The 18,768-nt window shown below is 42.1% G+C and overlaps 1 protein-coding gene and 1 long non-coding RNA gene across 2 annotated transcripts; both read left to right on the plus strand.

The window, feature by feature from the left end:
• The first annotated feature begins 1,797 nt into the window (after positions 1–1,797).
• LOC134336050 (uncharacterized) lies at positions 1,798–8,884 on the plus strand. Its single transcript, XR_010015681.1, has 3 exons — positions 1,798–1,884; positions 7,996–8,043; positions 8,805–8,884. It is a non-coding gene; the product is annotated as an uncharacterized LOC134336050 (long non-coding RNA).
• A 480-nt stretch (positions 8,885–9,364) lies between these two features.
• Positions 9,365–16,944, plus strand: crybg2 (crystallin beta-gamma domain containing 2). Its single transcript, XM_062985073.1, has 17 exons — positions 9,365–9,369; positions 9,488–9,692; positions 9,789–9,928; positions 10,109–10,235; positions 10,444–10,479; positions 10,567–10,706; positions 10,876–11,002; positions 11,662–11,816; positions 11,995–12,121; positions 12,523–12,555; positions 12,650–12,762; positions 13,584–13,713; positions 13,963–14,102; positions 14,745–14,868; positions 15,512–15,670; positions 15,908–16,067; positions 16,619–16,944. The coding sequence occupies exons 1-17, from the start codon at positions 9,365–9,367 to the stop codon at positions 16,705–16,707; spliced, it is 2,010 nt and encodes a 669-aa protein (XP_062841143.1). The 3' UTR covers positions 16,708–16,944.
• The last annotated feature ends 1,824 nt before the right edge of the window (positions 16,945–18,768 follow it).

The raw sequence follows: 18,768 nt of genomic DNA on the forward strand, positions 1-18,768 counted from the left end.
AGGCTTCACCCTGATTAGGATAAACGGCTTAGAAAGTGACTGGTCGTAATTGGTGGGCACAAATATGAAGTTTGTCTGAACACAGTCTATTGTCCTTTGGTACTATTGCACTATTTTTATTTAAATGCTACCATTTATTGTAAATAGTGTCTAGGAAGGGGCTCTAATGTTCTCCCGACTTACGTTAATGATTTTGTATGTTCCTCCTGTTCTAGGTTCCCTCATGCCTTTCCTGTTCTCGGTCCAGTAGCTGAAGAGTCTGACGCTGAGAGTTCTCAATCAGATTCAGAAATGAGTTCCACCGTCGCGAGCGCCACCTTCACTCTGCGACCCAAAGTGTCTCAGGAGAGCAGAGAAGATGGCAAAAGGGTGCGCAAGGTGTCGCTGGTTAAAAACAGCAGCGCCGCGATCAGCTCGGAGCTTCGTAACAGCGTGACGGATCAAAACGGACCGGCCCATAGAGCCGAGGGCAGAGCTACCAGCCTTGACCCGGCCGACGATTGGACGAGGCGAGATGATTACCGTTCTGCTACAGAAGGCTCGAAATATTCTGTTATGGACCGTTACGATTCAGGGTTCTCTTCTGACATCTCAGCTAACTCATACCTGTACTCATCAAACTCCAGCTCCAGGTATGAACCATCAGAGTACTCTACGCCGTCCTTCTTCTCCTCGGAGAGAGAGCGGGAAACTCCGCCTGCTGCGGTCTCCATGGACACAGACAGTAGCCGGGGCAGCTCTGACTGGTGGAACGTGAGGAGCGAAGTCCAGGGGAGCAGCGAAGTCGAGGCAGGTAGGAGGAGCTGGGTGGAGTCTACTGAAACTGCTGGAGAGAGAGACGTGGTGAGAGACGCAGGAATAACAACCACAGGCTCCAACCCAAATTCCAGCACAGACAAGACTGACGGTTTCTTCTCAGGTGTGTTTACGGCCACTCGCGTGGAGCTGTCGCCTTCACCCACTGACGCCGAACCGGAGCTTTTGGTGGCTTCCTCGCCCCATGAGATGGATGCCCTGAAGGACACGCTCAGGAGCATGCAAACTCCCATTCGACACAGACCTCTTCGGAGTGCCTCCAACCTTTCCTTCTTCTCTCTTCCACCCATAGTGGAAGATGCTCCGAGTCCTGTTCCTGCTTCCATCTCCAGCCCAAGCTCTCCAACGCCTATGTCCAGCCTGCCATTGGACCTGGGATTGAACTGGTCTGCGAAAGACCTCCGCACACCTTTCAGCATGATGATGGAGCAAAAAAGTCAGGAGATGTCGTCACGCAGTCTTATCTTGCCCTTGCGTGCCTCAGCCATCAGCAGCATGGTCATGAGCAAGAGCTCCCTGCCCAACCTCACGCTGGAGGAAGGAAATCAGATCAACGGTTTAATCGGAACATCACGCCTGGAGCACAGCTTGCTCTTTTCCAGTTATCGTTTGAACCAGCCAGAAGAGAACGGCCATGCGCCAGGCCATCGCGGTCTCTACCGAGCAGCCTCGCTTCCTGAGGTCAACTCCAGTCTCGACTACCTCAGCTCGTTTTCCAAGGGCCCGGACTTGTTGACTTCTGCGTTACCCGCCTACGAGCTCTCATCATCCACAAACTCTCTCCCAGGGGCAATGGAGACGAGCCGGATCAGCAGGGGCGCTTTGGTCATTCACAGTCCCCCTCCATTGAGCCCCACCTCGAACCATACACCCTCCCTGAACTTGGAATTGTACCGAACCCTTTCGCCCGAATCCTCACCCAAACCACCAAGCCTACAGCGCAGGCTCAGCGCTGGGACATCATCTATGGAGTCACTTGTCCCTAATGGAGGTGGAGGAGATTTAGGAGTTGCTCTGGGACCAGACAGGAACCTTTTGGCCAAGTACAGAGCTTTCCCTGATGCCTATGTAAGTAGTGCCTTGTTTTCAAGACTTTAAGACCTGTTAGGTTGGTAATAATGTTCGTACGATTTACTATAGATATTCAAATCAATCTTATACTGATCTGGATTAAAGTGTACGCACACTTTTAAGGGAAGAGTATTTAATAGCAGTCTGTACTTTTCTAAAAATAATAAATAAAGGATATTTTTTAATAAATAGAGCACGTAACTGGAACTTTATCTTGAGGCCCATGGTATATTCATTGAATGTATCTCTCTATCCAAGATCATGAGCACTGATAGTGAGTTGGTCCTACTTGCTTTGTAAAGTGTGTCTGTAGGAATTTGTGCACAGTAAACTGTAGTTTAAATCGTCCCAAAAGTGTTCAGTACGGTTGAGGTCAGGTCTCTGTTCCAGTGATAGCTCAGTGGTTAAGGTACTGGACTAGTAAACAGAAGGTTGCCGGTTCAAGCCTCGCCACCACCAAGTTGCCACTGTTGGGTCCCTGAGCAAGGCCCTTAACCCTCAATTGCTCATTGTGTTCTGCTCATTGTGTAAGTCGCTTTGGATAAAAGCGTCTGATAAATGCTGAAAATGTAAATGTAAATGTTCCGAACCTGTCAAACTATGTCTTTGTGCACCTCATCTTCCAAAAGTGTTGCCCAAAATTTGTATACGAAGGGTGTGGCTTGGACGCCTGAGCATACGTTTGGCCAAATATATCGACTGTGAACAGTGTCACTCATGTTACAACCACTTCTTGCTAAAGGCAGTTTTTATTTGTGGTTATTGGACTGAATCTGACCATCTTACAAATTCCTCTCAACCTAAAGTGATAGTTTGGGTTTTTTGATGACATGACACTAAGTGACATTTTAGTCATTAAATTAATCTTATATAAAAAACATCGGCATGACACATTGTTTTAGATAGATAGATAGATAGATAGATAGATATATAGATAGAGAGATAGATAGATAGATAGATATATATAGACAGACAGACAGACAGACAGAGAGAGAGAGAGAGAGAGAGAGATAGATAGATAGATAGATAGATAGATAGATAGATAGATAGATAGATAGACATGTTCTGACAGACAGACAGACAGAGAGAGAGATAGATAGATAGACAGACAGACAGATAGATAGACATATGTTCTGATAGACAGACAGACAGATAGATAAATGTTCTGATAGATAGATAGATAGATAGATAGATAGATAGATAGATAGATAGATAGATAGATAGATAGATATTGACCCTTTATTAAATTAAACCCCTATTACTAATAGATATTAATAGATAGATATTTGAATTGATTGATAGATAGATAGACAGACAGACAGACAGATAGATAGATAGACCGACAGACAGGTAGATAGATAGATAGATAGATAGATAGATAGATAGATAGATAGATAGATAGATAGATAGATAGATAGACAGACAGACAGACAGACAGACAGACAGACAGACAGACAGATAATTTATTGACCCTTCATTAAATTAAACCCCTATTACTAATACTCAGTATCAGATGGATGATGTATCTGCTCAGTCAGGAATGTGTTTATTAGAAGACAAGAAGAACATAAAGTACTAGAAACAATCCTTTAGGCTTATTTTAGAACAAAGCCCTGCTGTGATACGGTAGGATTCATGAAGTGAAAACCTGTTTAGAACTGAACACCTCAGAGAGATGAAATTACAATTTGACCCCATATCCGTTACCCAATTCCTCATGCATTATTCACGTCTGCTCCTTTCTCTTGACTCGGTGAAGTGGTGAAATGGTGTCGGTCTCGTGTCTCTGATGCCGCTGCTTCGGTCCGCTATCTGGTTTTATAAGTCAAACGTTGTGTGTTGATTGAAATTTAGATGAGTTGTAAAATGCCACATTTTGCTTGTGGTTGTTGCATTTGCAGCACTTTTTACTGGAGTCTTTTTTTGTTCCAGACACTGAAATGGTACCTAATAAACCATATATAGGTTCGATTTAGTTTTTATAACCTTAGGGAACCTTACTGAGACGAATCATTAGTCATTAATCATCATCATTAGTTTGATATCCTGCCTGTAATACAGTTTTTAAGCTTCTTCTGTGCAGACCGATTAAAATAAACTAACTTCTTGATCCTCACGTACAAGACCTGCTTTATATCTCGTCTGGCTTTCATGTTCACGGTTGTGTTCACGTTCGAGTTTTGCAAGTCAAACATCGTGTCTTTTAAATAAGCACAATTCGGACAAACAATGGGACTCGACACGTCGCCTCTGGCTGTGACCTGCGCAAGACGCTTTGTGAGAGAAGCGTGTGATTATTGTGTACCTCAGACTGACAGTAAAAAGGTGCTGGGCAGGTAAATTAGTGGGGTAGAGGTACAGCAATAGTCTATTTACAAAAAGGTTTCAGACAGACACTTTGTCATAAAGGTTTTGTTAATAAAGACACCTGTTGGGACACCCCAGTGTTATTCACACGTTATAGTGATGTTTCTTACCCCAGTAAACTTCCCTGAGATTAATTATGATTGCCACAAGTTTGATTTATTGACTGTAATAAATTTGGCACCTTGGAAGCATTTTTTAGCGTCTATCATGTGCAGACACATACAGTACAATGCAATACAGATTTCTTAACCAATTTGTGTTCAGAAAAAAATGAACCCACAGTTCTAAGCTACATTTATTTTGCAGTGTGCCACTGATGATACATTAATTGGCCAGAAGTATTTGGACACCTGACCATGAGCTTGTTATTAAAATAGAGTTCCATGAGAACTCTCTTCGTCGGAATTTGTGTCCATTCAGTCAAAAGAGGATTTGTATGCTTGGGCTGATGTTGGTCAGGAAAGGCTCAGTTGATGTTTTAGTTCATTCCAGAGCTGTTCATTGGGGCTTAGGTCAGGGCTCTGTGCAGGTCACTGGGGCGGCACGGTGGCTTAGTGGGTAACACTGTCGCCTCACAGCAAGGTCCTGGGTTCGATCCCCAGGTGTGGCGGTCCGGGTCCTTTCTGTGTGGAGTTTGCATGTTCTCCCTGTGTCCATGTGGGCTTCCTCTGGGAGCTCCAGTTTCCTCCCACAGTCCAAAGACGTGCAAGTGAGTTGAATTGGAGACACTAAATTGTCCATGACCGTGTTCGATATAACCTTGTGAACTGATGAATCTAGTTTATGCAGTAACTACCGTTCCTGCCATGAATGTAACCCAAATGTAAAACATGACGTTAAAATCCTAATAAATAAACAAACAAACAACACTGGAGTTTCTTTACATCGAGCTTTTCTTCATGTCTTTATAGAGCTTGATTTGTGCACAGGGGTACAGTCATTCTGGAACTGGACGAAGCCTTCCTTAAACTGTTGCTGCTAAGTTGGAAGCATATTATTATCTGTATAATTCATTTATTACACCTGTTAGCTGAAACTCATGACTTTTGTTTGGTTTGATGCATCATATCAACGCTGACAAAAAAAAATGACGTTCTGCATTTCACTATTTATTAAATCGTGGGAGTTGACATGTGACCTCTGGTTGTTGTCACTGCGTTTACCTCTTTACGCTTGACATAAAAAGACTTGAACGGATGAATCTTGTGTAACCAGTAATTACCTGTCTTGTCATGAATGCAACCAAGGTGTAAAACATGACAATAAAATCCTAATAAATAAATAAATCTTATACCTTGCAGTTAACATGCTTTTGACAGCATAATATGAATTGACTTGCAATTATTGTGCTGTTTCGACAGCGTATTAGGACGGTGGTCGTAATGTTTACATCATGTCTAATAGTAGGTAATGAGAAAGCAGCTTTAGTCGCACCGAAAACCGTATCTGGATTTTACAGATTTTCTGCCTTGCACTGACATTAAATAAAAACTTTTTCCTAGTCTGTTTGTGCACAGCAGCTTTTGCAGCAGGTACGAACTTGATCCTAATTTAACGAATCATTACCTGAGGTCAGAACAGATATCGAGACTCAGGCATGTGTGAATTTGCAGTCATGCTTTAGTTACTCTGATCATAATTTAGGTGATGTTTAATCCGCCCTTTTCTGCTGTTCATACCCACTCTAGTCTCCATACACACTGGTGCATGAAACAGTCCCACAACCCTAATCACATGGGTGTGCTAAGCTCCGTGTGCTTATATAAATATTCTCATCCTGCTCCTCGTCCTGGATCGTCAGTATACTGTATCGCCGTATTCGAAGAGTAACAAGCAGCCAAGTTCAGGTCTGTTGCTCTGATACTTGGTGTTGAGAGTGAGATGTGACCGTCTGATTACAGGTTTTGTGTGTGCTAAGTAAACACGCTCGGTAAACAGATAGTATTTCGGCTCTGGATGTGTAGGAGCGTTCTGATCACATAATACGACAAAACACTTAGGGAGCATTCACATGAGAAGTGGCTGTGCCGTTGTTTCCTGGGTTCACTGCTGGGTTCACCTGATTAAACTTTAACCCAGTTTGCCACTGAACTTTTCACAGCTCCTCCACTGAGACGAACTGTTTAATATGACGCGGAAAAAGCGACTCGAACAAAAGCTGTACGAACAAAGCGGTAATTGACGCTTCTCATGTGAATGCGCCCGTAGTGTAACGAGTCCTGTGTGGTGTGACCTTTTAAGCAGAAATAGGTTGCTAGTGATTATAAAACATCATGGCTATGTTATTTTGTACTGTTTTTCTATCCAAGAAAGTTATGGGTTTGATCCCCAGGTGGGATGGTCCGGGTCCTTTCCGTGTGGAGTTTGCATGTTCTCCCCATGTCTGCGTAGGTTTTCTCCCACAGTCCAAAGACGTGCAAGTGAGGTGAATTGGAGATACAAAATTGTCCACGACTGTGTTTGATATAACCTTGTGTAATGAGTAACTACCGTTCCTGTCATGAATGTAACCAAAAGTGTAAAACATGACGTTAAAATCCTAATAAACAAACAAACAAACAGTTTTTCTATCTAGAAATAATAAATCTCTCTTTTAAATAAGAGCAAACTGGGTTTTTAGATACGGTGCGTAATTCCTCCACTCTAATACCAAGTAACTGTGTCACATGAACTTCTCTTCACATTTATAAACACCTTTTTCTCTGTAAAAGCGACATGCTTTGACTTTTCCTCTGTAAAAGCGACATGCTTTGACTTTTCCTCTGTAAAAGCGACATGCTTTGACTTTTCCTCTGTAAAAGCGACATGCTTTGACTTTTCCTCTGTAAAAGCGACATGCTTTGACTTTTTTTCTCAGTAAAAAGGGACATGCACTCGACTTCGGTATGCGTTCAAAATCCCCACCTTTTTTTCTGTTTTGTCTTACTAGGAACTCTTTGAATCGTAGAATGCGGTTTGGACAGATAGCTAGCGACGTCTCTGCGTTTCAGTGGAATTTCGATTGTTGAGTTTGAATACCTGTCTGAACCTGGCTTTGTGGAAGACTCGAGTCGAACAAGAGTAGAAAAATTTAAACAGCTGTGAACGACGAGTGATTGGATCACTCTTTACTAGATCTCTTTAATAAGACGTGATTGTTTTGTGAGTCATGAGTTGGGTTCGGACACACCCACTTATTGCTGCCAGCTTTACTGGGTGAATACAGTTATCGCAAGTCTGTGCACAGTCGAACCAGGTGGCATGTTCTTTACCTCGGGCTTCCAAACACTGAATTTAAATACCAGCTGTGTGAGAAGTGAAATAATTCAGAACACACATTCAGTATGCTTATTAAATTAGTTCAAGCAGATTCACTCTGTTAAGGTTTTTGTTATATTTGAATGTACTGATTGTGTTTGTGTTCGTTATGCACCAGTACTCACCAGTAATGTTCCATTGCTGTGTACCGGTGTACATGATTCTGTGTGTGTACATTTTTATGACTGTGTATATGTACAAATAAGTCTGTAGGACCTAAAGTTGGGTTACAACATGATTAAACCATTGGAACTCAATAACCAGCCTGTATGTGCTCCAGCTGTGATGTGTTATGGAGATCTTGAGAGAGCAATGGATGTCAAGACAATGAAGAATACGCCCCTAAATATATACATATAAATATAAATACACGTGTCAGGCAGTGTGTATCTGTATGAGTGTGTTTATGTATTTAAATCAGTTTTTTCCTTTTTCTTGATGCAGCGTACCAAAGAAAAGGAGCATGGCAAACTCAACCCTCGACCAGGCAAGGTGAGTCCCGCCTGTTCACTGTCATCCACAAACACAAACACAACCCTGGATCAATCAGAGAAAGAGTTTTAAATCAAACTGTGATCATTCTAACATTTTAGCTGATTAAAACACACATGATTGCATTTATTGAGCTCCTTCATGTTGATGTATGCTTCAATAAAGCTTTTCTTACTTATTTTTATATTATACAATATATTACACATCAGAACAACTATTAATCAACAAGAACATGAACTTAAGTAGATCATCATTAAGGAATAAATATAGCCTACGGAAATTCTCATGATATGAAAATGAACATTATAACCCTCATCATCAAAGTGGAAATTAGTGAATCTAATCAAGTGTCCAAGTCATCAAAGTGAAAAGTGTATAATTAAACCGATAACCTGTATTGCGCCTGTTGTTGGTTTTATAAAGTTTTTAATATTTTTGACCTGTATAGACGATCATGGATGCACCATCGAAAAAGCAACAACAAATAGCACATTATGTTGTCTGATTAACGTTGATTTGGAACTTTAAGAGGCTTAACAAGTAAATTAAACATTGCTAACATTGATAATAATGTTGTTACCATCAAAATGTACATATCTCATTTAGATTTTTTACTGTGTTTGTTGAGGTAAATTTGGTCCCTCAACCCTAGAACCTGATCTTGACCGGACACAGTGCGGTACTGTTTACTGCCCTAACTGCCACATGGCATTGTCTAATTTTGGATTGTGGGATGAATTAAAGTTGTTGTGTTTTGATAGATGTTCATATATACCCGGCCAGGACGTCAGGGCCAGAGAATCGAGGTACGAGGAGATGTGGTGGATGCCACACAGTGGACGTTTCCAGAAGACGTCATCTCCATTCGAGTGGTCCGAGGAGGGTGAGGAACTTATTAGACTCTTACACTGTAAATCATGTCAATTAAATGCATGGTCCAACCTTAATAATCCCAATATAATCACAACAAAATAAACCACTACATTGATCACGTCAGACATCCATGTGCTTGTTAATTTGCTCTTCTCTTGATCTTCAAATGACCTTGACACTTTACATCTTCAGCATACACTTTAATCCAAGGCAACTTACAAATGTGACCGAATACAATCCAAACACTTGATGGTTAAGGGTCTAGCTCAAGGGTCCAAAGGTGGCAACCTGGCAGTGATGTTGCCTGATCCAGCGGCCTTCTGAGTATAGCCCAGCACCTTTGATTGATAAATTGATATAAATGAATGTTCATACAATTATATTAAAATAATATATATGGTTGAATTGATAGTTGTCTGTGCTGTGTGTGTCTTATATTTCCTTAAATATGCTGTCATGTAAAATGTAATTCTGGACCCATTAGTTGGTCTTTGGCATAAAAAGCATAAATTTGTCCAAATTTGTCAATTTTTCTGCCTTTAATGTGCATGTTTGTTTACTCTTCCTGCAGCTGGGTGTTATACGAAAAGCCGGACTTTAAGGGAGAGAAGATCGCTCTGGACGAGGGCGACATCGAGATCAAATATCCGTTCGGCCCTCAGGAGAACGATCACGGGAACATGCTGAACGGAGCTCTGGAGCATGAAGACGGAACAGAAACCAAACCTGCAGAATCCAGAGGCTTTGTCATTGGATCCATGCGCCGAGCGGTCAGGGTACGATTTACATCCACACTGTAGAGAAACGGGGTGAAAGGACCAGTGCACACTACGACATGATGAGTAAAATTTTGTTAATCATGTTGATTTTAGGACTACAGTGTTCCTGAGATCTGCCTTTTCCCAGAGGAGAATGCCGAGGGAAAGAAAGTGGTGTTCAGAGACACATCTGAAGATGCCCGAATCTACGGCTTCCCCATCAAAGCTAATTCTATCATCATCAACGCTGGACTGTGAGTAACTCCGGACTCATTTGATTAAATTCAACTTCATTTAGATGAACTGAAATGGGACAGTATATCATTAAAAAAGGGCATTTTGATGTCAACTTAACCCCTTTTTTATAATGTGTGTATATAATAAATGTAAGATAATGGCTGTATATTGATATATCACGTGTAATTTCTCTTTAGGTGGTTAGTATTTGCCGAGCCGTTCTTCCAAGGCGTCCCACGAGTGCTGGAGGTCGGGGGCTTTCCAAACCCAGCTGCCTGGGGCGTCACACATCCCTACGTCGGCTCCCTACATCCTCTCAAGATAGTAAGTGAATCTAAAGCGCTGGCTTTTATGTGTCGTATGAAATGATGAGGATCGAGAAGAGAAAACGCGGTTGTAATATATTATGTGTTATGAGTCAACCTGGCTTAAAAGTAAATTATATTAGGCAGGCAGAAGTTTCTCCACAAGGGGGAGCTGTTGGCACTGCATTGTGTTTTTGATGTTTTTGATGCTCTTTCATTTCTTTTAGGGAGAGCCGACGGTGGAGCGACCAAGCGAGCCCAAAGTAAGATCCACCACCACTTCTATAAAGAAATGTGTGTGTCTGTGTCTGTGTGTAGGTGTGACATAGTGTTGTTGTTTTGCTTTTTAGTTAGTAATCTATGAAAAGCCGTACTTCACCGGGAAAAGCCGAGACATCTACACCAACATGAGGGATTTCATGACAAGGACAGACCGCCAGCAGACGACGTTCATGTTCAGTGTCGGCTCAATCAAGGTCATCGGTGGCATGTAAGTGTACATGTGTGTGTATACGTGCAAATGTTACATGCTCAGTTTTTACACTTATTACCGACCCCTCATGCTATCCGTAGGGGTTCATACAGCACCTATATGAGTAAACAAAAATACAGTGTTAAATTAAAAGTTATTAATAGATAATAACAATGTGTTTTTTCAGATGGGTTGGCTTTGAGAAGGAGGGTTTCCGTGGGCACCAGTATCTGCTGGAGGAAGGCGAGTACCATGACTGGCGCACTTGGGGGGGCTGCGACACTGAACTGCGCTCGGTCCGAGTCATACGAACTGTGAGTGATACTTTATCTGCAGTAGTAGTGCAGTAGGAGATTTTATATGATGGTAAAACCACATTATACATTGATGAAACCACCATATGATGGTAAGAACACAGTATATTATGGTAAAACCTTCATATATGATGGTAGAACCACCGTATATTATGATAAAACTACAATGTATGATGGTAAAACAACTGCATATGATGGTAAAACCACTGTATATGATTGTAAAACCACAGTATATGATATTAAAACCACAGTATATGATGGTAAATCCATAGTATTTTATGGTAAACCCCCAGTATATGATGATAAAACCACAGTATATGATGGCAGAACCACAGTATATGATGGTGGAACCACTGTTTATTATGGGAAACACACTGTATATAATGCTAAAACCATAGTATATTATGGTAAAACAACTCTAAATGATGGTTAAACCACAGTATATGATTGTGAAACCACTGTTTATCATATGATGGTAAAACCCAACATTTTATAATATGGTAAAACAACATTATACAATAATAAAACTATTGTATATGGTAAAACCACTGTACATTATGGTAAAACCAATGTATATGATGAAAGAACCACCATATATAATGGTAAAACCACAGTATATGATGGTAAAACTACTGACTTCAGTACTTCCTTGCATGCAGGACCTAAGCCAGCCCATGCTGGAGATGTTTGAGATGTCGAATGACGATGAGGAGTTGGACGAAGAACGAAGGCTTGACGTGACCGAGGCCATTCCTGACGTAGAGCTGGTGGACTTTCGGCCGGTCACTTGTTCTATCCATGTACTAAGTGGAGCGTAAGTCATATCTTACTGTACATTTCATCCCAAACAGTGAATGCACACCATAATGAAATAGTAGTGTGGGACTGTTTTTGGCTAGCAGTGTATTTAGCCTCCTTGGTGTGATACTGTGCATAATCTGCGTATTTCAGATCAGTGTGCAGGTTTTTGATTTGGTCTGTCTGCTTCTCAGGTGGGTCGCGTACTCTCACGTGGATTTCTCAGGAAGCCAGTACATCCTGGAGAAAGGCTTCTACAACAACTGTGCTGACTGGGGCGCCAGCGACAACCGCATCTGCTCCATCCAGCCGATCCTACCAGTAAAGAAACACAAACATAAAAAAACAAATTTTTATTTCATTTCATTTGCATCATCACCAATCCATCACAGGGCTTTGGCCTGTTTCCCTTATCTCAGGGGTGCTAGCGTGCTTGCGCCCTCTGCTGTCTGGTCGGGGGATAACAGATCAGTGTTTATTACAGACTGTGTCTGTACGGGGAGGGAAATGGTCACGATCATTGCTGCTGCCATTACGCCCTCTGCTGGCTACTCTAGGCATTTGCACAAGGTGTAGATGATAGTGAATGGCAGTGCAGGGCTCCTGGCAGGTGAATAGAAGTGGTCAGTGGCGTGTGGACAGTCTGCGACCCTTCTTGATCGGGGGTGGAAACGTATTTGTTATGAATATGGAAAAGCACTGACCACTTCTCTTTATTACAGGCTCTAACTGATGGACTTGGTTTCCGGAGTGAGGTTAGTTAGTTTTTTCTCTCTCTCTCTTTTCCATGTAGAATTATTTATTATTATTTATTTATTTCTGTTTCTGTGGCCTTTTCTTTATCTGTAGCTGCTGCTTTATACAGAGCCGGATTTCCAGGGTACGTGTCAGATGCTCTGTGAGAGCGAAGCGTTCCTGTCTGAGAGGCGTCCGGTCCAGTCATGCAGAGTCGTGGGAGGAAGGTGGGCACATGTGGTCATTCATAGCTCAGTTTTTTCACCTCAGATGCTTTTGGTAATCATGAACCAGTACAGTCCACTCATTTCTGAAAGGTTTGAGGTCAGGACCTTGGACAGGCCAAACTAAATGCTTTATTTTATCTAAACTAATAAGGAAAATTTATTGTTTTGATTTCACATTGGTGTGGCCAAAATATGTAGACATATAAGTATTATTGTTATTAATTACTTTTATTTTCATTAACCAACCACCTTATCCTGGTCAGGTTCTTTTGGAAACACAGGGCACAATGCGAGAATACCCTGGACATGGAGCCAGTCCATCTCAAAGCTTCAGAACAACATAGCCAGTCATGTCTGTGTAGTCTCCTGGCCAGTCGACAGCACTGCTAAGATTCGAACTCGGACCTCTGCGGTGATGGGCTAGATATTGGAGCTTGTAAATGTTACTGAACACTCTTTATATCATATAAACACCGTGTTGGCGGCATGGTGGCACAATGGGTAGCGCTGTCACCTCACAGGAAGAAGGGCCGGTGTTCAATTTCCCGGCCGGGCAGACAGGGTCCCTTCTGTGTGGGGTTTGCATGTTCTCCCTGTGTCTAATTTGAGCTGCTAGTAATGACCTTAAGTGTGTGTGTGTGCACCCTGTGATAGACTGGCGACCTGTCTGTGGTGTTACCTGCCTTTTGCTTAATGAATCGGACCCACCGTGTCCCTGACCAGAATAAAGCGGTAGTAAAACAGACAGTGAATGGATGGAAGGATGAATGTACATGGTGCGTACATGCTAATCACTCCTCTGTTGTGGTTGTGTTTGTTAGCTGGGTGCTTTATGATGACACAAGCTTCGAGGGAAACCAGTATGTTTTATCAGAAGGTGATTACGCCAATCTCACCAGTATGGGCTGCTCTGATAAATGTGTCCTGCGATCTGTTAAACCCGTGCCAATCGTAAGTAAATTGATTTCTTTCTGTTTTTATCAGTTTATTACTATGGTTAGAACAAAGTAATTTAGGATGCAAAATGCTGTGATTTCTTTTCCATTGACCATCTTGTTTAAAAACTGAATTAAACCATAAATTTACTGCCATGTTTATCTTTATACCTTTACTTAAATGTAAGTACTTTGGAGCGGAGGCGGCATGCTGGCACCGTGATAGACTACTAACTATTATCATTGGTGTTTTGTTTTTCACCAGACACTTACAATCCCATCCATCTCTCTTCACGGCCTGGAGTGTTTTGAGGGTCGTTGTGTCAGCTTGGAATATGAGGTGTCCAGCATGATGGAAAAAGGGTTCAACCCCCACTTCCTCTCGGTCAAGGTCAACTCTGGCTAGTAAGTCTGTTTGGTCTGTAACAAGTAAAAAGTTTACATACACTTGTAAGGAACATGCCTGATCCTTTTTATCTCTGGTTTTTGTGGCCTCACAGACAGATTGTACAGATCATCTTGGAACCCAAAGCTGCTTAGGAATGGCTCCAAGTAGTGCAAGGGTGGTTCTAAGATCGAATCTCAGCTGTGCTATTAACCTGCTGGTCATTGGGAGGGGTGGGGTGGGGTGTTGTTGATTGGTTTCCCCATTGCTGCTTTACTTGCGGCTTCTGCTGGCTGATTGAGGCTCCTGCACTAGAGATGGTCGAAGTTGGGAAGAAACGCATTATAGTCTGAGGCTCTCCATGGTCAGCATGGGGGTCAGCATGTGGGACATTTGTGCCTACAGTTTGTATACTGAGATCTGCACAGTGTTTTCTAGACTCTCTCATGCCAATTCATGCCATTATCACTAATAAGGAATGAGGAGACTGTGTCATAAAGTTAAATAACATTAATGGAACTTTCCACCACTATTCAGTTCAATGGGTTCAATCATTCAGTTGCAAAAAAAGTATCTTATATGTGTTTGTAAACGTTTTACCTGGCCTGTAGCTCTGTGTCTGTGTGTAAATATCATGCCAATGTCATTTTTTCGTCCTGCAGCTGGGTGTTATGTGAGCACAGTAACTACAGAGGTCGCCAATTCCTACTTGATCCCATCGAGATCACAAACTGGTCCAAATTCAGCTCCCTGGACTCAATCGGATCCCTTTACCCAATCCGAGAGGTGAGTATCAGATATCAGACACTTCAGAGTGTGATCCAATACAGATAGTAGAATAATACACTGTTAATATTTTTAAGTCCTACAGCTCAGTCTGTATTTGATATGTGGTGTTGGCTGCTTCCCAAATCACAGCATGTGTGCTACATGGTGTGTAACTAATATGGAATTTGGGACACAGCCTGCTTCATCTGCCGAGGTTACTTTAAGCTCTGCCTTCATGAGGTGTGGTAGACCTATTAACTACCAACTTAAGTTTTTTCCTGCCCTAATGAGACCCAATAAGTCTGAATAAGTCTAAATCTAGGGCACTCGGGTGGTGCGGCTGTAAATTATACTAGTCTAGTACTGCTGGGACCCAGGGTTCAAATCCTCAGCTGTGCTATCAACTGATCGCTGTCTACATACAGTCATGATCGGCTTTGTCTAAGCCGGTATGGATTGGCATCCTATTCTATATTACTACATTGCATCCAGTGATTCGGGGGAAGCCAGACCCACAGCAACCCTGACCAACCTGAAAAGAGCCATTTCTTCAAATTGATTATTATCACTGCAGTCAGAATGGAGTTGAAACAAATGTAGAGCTTATGTGTGTGTGTGTGTGTGTGTGTGTGTGTGTGTGTGTGTGTGCGTGTGACTGCAGAAGAAGCGACTTTTCCGGATCCGCTATAAGGAGAGCGGTCACTACATGTCAGTGCAGGGTGGAGTGGACGCTATGAAGACAGGCCGCGTGGTGGTGTCCGAAAACGTGGAGGGCTCGAGCGATGTCTGGTTCTATGACGAAGGCCTCATCAAGAACAAGGTCTGTTTGATTTAATTCATTATTAAATTATAAAACACGCTGACCCACCAGTGCTGGGATCTTGAGCTCTCGGGATTCGAATCTCAACTCGGCTATCAGCCGGCCGGGCACCTACACAGACACATGATTGGCTGTGTGTCTGAGAGGGGAGGGACAATGTCTGAAACATGGTTTCTTCACAGCTGATGCAAATGCAGCTTCTGCTGACCCTCGCTCTGTCTGTCTCTCTCTTTACAGTTGGCACAGACGATGAGTATGCAGGTCGTAGGAAACGTGGAATCAGGAGCGAAGGTGGTGCTGTGGTCAGAAACTCGTACGCCTGTTCAGACGTGGAGCGCCCAGCTGAGCGGCACCATCTCCAGCCTCATCTTCCCAGGCCTGGTGCTTGACGTCAAGGGTAAGAATGAAAGAGGATTCGAAGGTGCATTATGGGACATAGTCTAGTACAGGCTGTTGTTTAGATTCAGTTTTTGATCAAGCAAACAGGGATATGGAACAGTAGTACTGGAATCTGGACCTGAATAAAGATTAGAACATTGTGCTGCAGGTTATTTAGTGTCAATAAGTGTCAGTGTTCCACAGAGCACAGACATCAACACAACCGAAGACTTTTGTGTTATTGTAGTTTATCAATTTTGAAAAATAATAATACAACTTATGACTGAATGGGCACAAAGTTTTTGAAAAGCCTCATAACATAAAAGTCACTCTACTAATAGGACGTCCAACAAGCTCATGGTTAGGTGTCCAAATACTTTTGGCTATATAGTGTATTTTATTTTGAACAGTTAGATTTATTCTTTTTGCCTCAAGTTTTTTGTAAAACCACAGACGTATTAGTGAAATATTGATCAGAAGGCGTGTGTTGCAGGAATTTGAGACATTAGCTAACATTCCGATTCATCCCAAACCATTATTTTATTCACATTCTCTCTCTTTTCTTTCCAGGTGGTAAAACATACGACAGGGAGCACGTGATTGTCTGCACCGCGTCTGAAGAAAATATCTCTCAGCTGTGGGAGATCGAGCTGCTCTAAGCCCCGCCCTCATCTCATCCGGCCCCGCCCTAATTCCACCTGCTCCACGTGTTCTGTGATTGTGCTGGACGAGCTAAACCTGAACAGTCTGATATTAGCTTATACAACATAATCTGCTCCTGACAGGCTGGACGTAGACAAGGACGTAATTCCTCCACTTTTCATGTTTCATCCGAGCTGCATTTGAACCATCACTTATTAACATCATAATTATAATAATTTTGTTATCATTATTTCATAAAGATGGCACCCTATACTGTCATGACACAGGTTAGTAAAGAAAAACAAAGTATTTCTGTTACGATTCAAGAAAACAATACACACAATTTTCAACTTTATGAATTTTTATGTCACTAAGCACTTTATATATCGAGGTTATATTAAAATCACTCGGCTAAATCAATTCTATTGGGTTTAAATGAGTGTGTTCTCAAAAGAAATGGTTACGTGACACCACTGGTTTATCTGGCGTTTTTTTCATGTCACCTCTGTCTCATGTCGCTTGTTGCAGACTAGCCCTGATAATGCGATCCATGTCGTGTTGTAGTCAATCCAACTTACTCTTGGTCTTCCTCATCTTCTGAGTCCTTCCACAAGTCTTGCCAAACATTAACACTGCCTAACACACCCAGGGGAACGTAACGTTTTCTGTTCTGGCCATCTCATGCGCTCGCTCAGTGGTAATCATCAGTCTTTTCATCAGTCTTCCTGATGCACTTGTTTTTAAAAGCCTGAATTCTTCCTCTTTCTTGAGCATCCAAGCTTTACATCTATATGTGGCTACTGGCCAGAGCAGGGCTTTCATCAACCGTAGCTTGGTGATGGTGCTAACTGACTTAACTTTTACTTGTGTTAATTGGCATTCATGAGATAACTAAGTCGGACTCTTCGCCTGCAGACATTCTGACATATAAAGCAGATTTTAACAGAAATTAAAAGTTTAGATACGTTAGTAAGGGACGTATGGATTTCTATGATTTCTGCAACTGTTGATTTTCTGTGACTGAACGACTGGAACACCCTACTTTGTCTAAAAATAATAATAAGTTTATTGTCTGTATTATTAAAATTGGTTGGGTCTGAATTATACATACAGCAACTGAAATCATGCTTTAGTGGTGTTTTTGTTGCTGTTTGACAAAGAAGTTCCATCACAGATATAAAAAGTGCAGAAACAATTACATTTTTAGGCTGTGATGAGATTTGCCCCTTATAAACTCATATATAACTCATTGTGTTGTTATTTTGTGTCATTGTCACTCACTAACATATCAGCAACACTTTATAGCTTTTTATACATGTGTGAACTGTGTTTACATACAGTGTATCACGAAAGTGAGTACACCCCTCACATTTCTGCAAATATTTCATTATATCTTTTCATGGGACAACACTATAGACATGAAACTTGGATATAACTTAGAGTAGTCAGTGTACAGCTTGTATAGCAGTGTAGATTTACTGTCTTCTGAAAATAACTCAACACACAGCCATTAATGTCTAAATAGCTGGCAACATAAGTGAGTACACCCCACAGTGAACATGTCCAAATTGTGCCCAAATGTGTCGTTGTCCCTCCCTGGTGTCATGTGTCAAGGTCCCAGGTGTAAATGGGGAGCAGGGCTGTTAAATTTGGTGTTTTGGGTACAATTCTCTCATACTGGCCACTGGATATTCAACATGGCACCTCATGGCAAAGAACTCTCTGAGGATGTGAGAAATATAATTGTTGCTCTCCACAAAGATGGCCTGGGCTATAAGAAGATTGCTAACACCCTGAAACTGAGCTACAGCATGGTGGCCAAGGTCATACAGCGGTTTTCCAGGACAGGTTCCACTCGGAACAGGCTTCGCCAGGGTCGACCAAAGAAGTTGAGTCCACGTGTTCGGCGTCATATCCAGAGGTTGGCTTTAAAAAATAGACACATGAGTGCTGCCAGCATTGCTGCAGAGGTTGAAGACGTGGGAGGTCAGCCTGTCAGTGCTCAGACCATACGCCGCACACTGCATCAACTCGGTCTGCATGGTCGTCATCCCAGAAGGAAGCTGACGCACAAGAAA

This window comes from Trichomycterus rosablanca, chromosome 22, assembly GCF_030014385.1.
Source record: "Trichomycterus rosablanca isolate fTriRos1 chromosome 22, fTriRos1.hap1, whole genome shotgun sequence".
Classification (NCBI taxonomy): Eukaryota; Metazoa; Chordata; class Actinopteri; order Siluriformes; family Trichomycteridae; genus Trichomycterus; species Trichomycterus rosablanca.

Coding starts and splice junctions, on each gene's coding strand:
- crybg2 (XM_062985073.1), top strand. Junction 10,480..10,566: donor AGCGACCAAGCGAGCCCAAA/GTAAGATCCACC, acceptor TTTGCTTTTTAG/TTAGTAATCTATGAAAAGCC. Junction 10,707..10,875: donor ATCAAGGTCATCGGTGGCAT/GTAAGTGTACAT, acceptor GTGTTTTTTCAG/ATGGGTTGGCTTTGAGAAGG.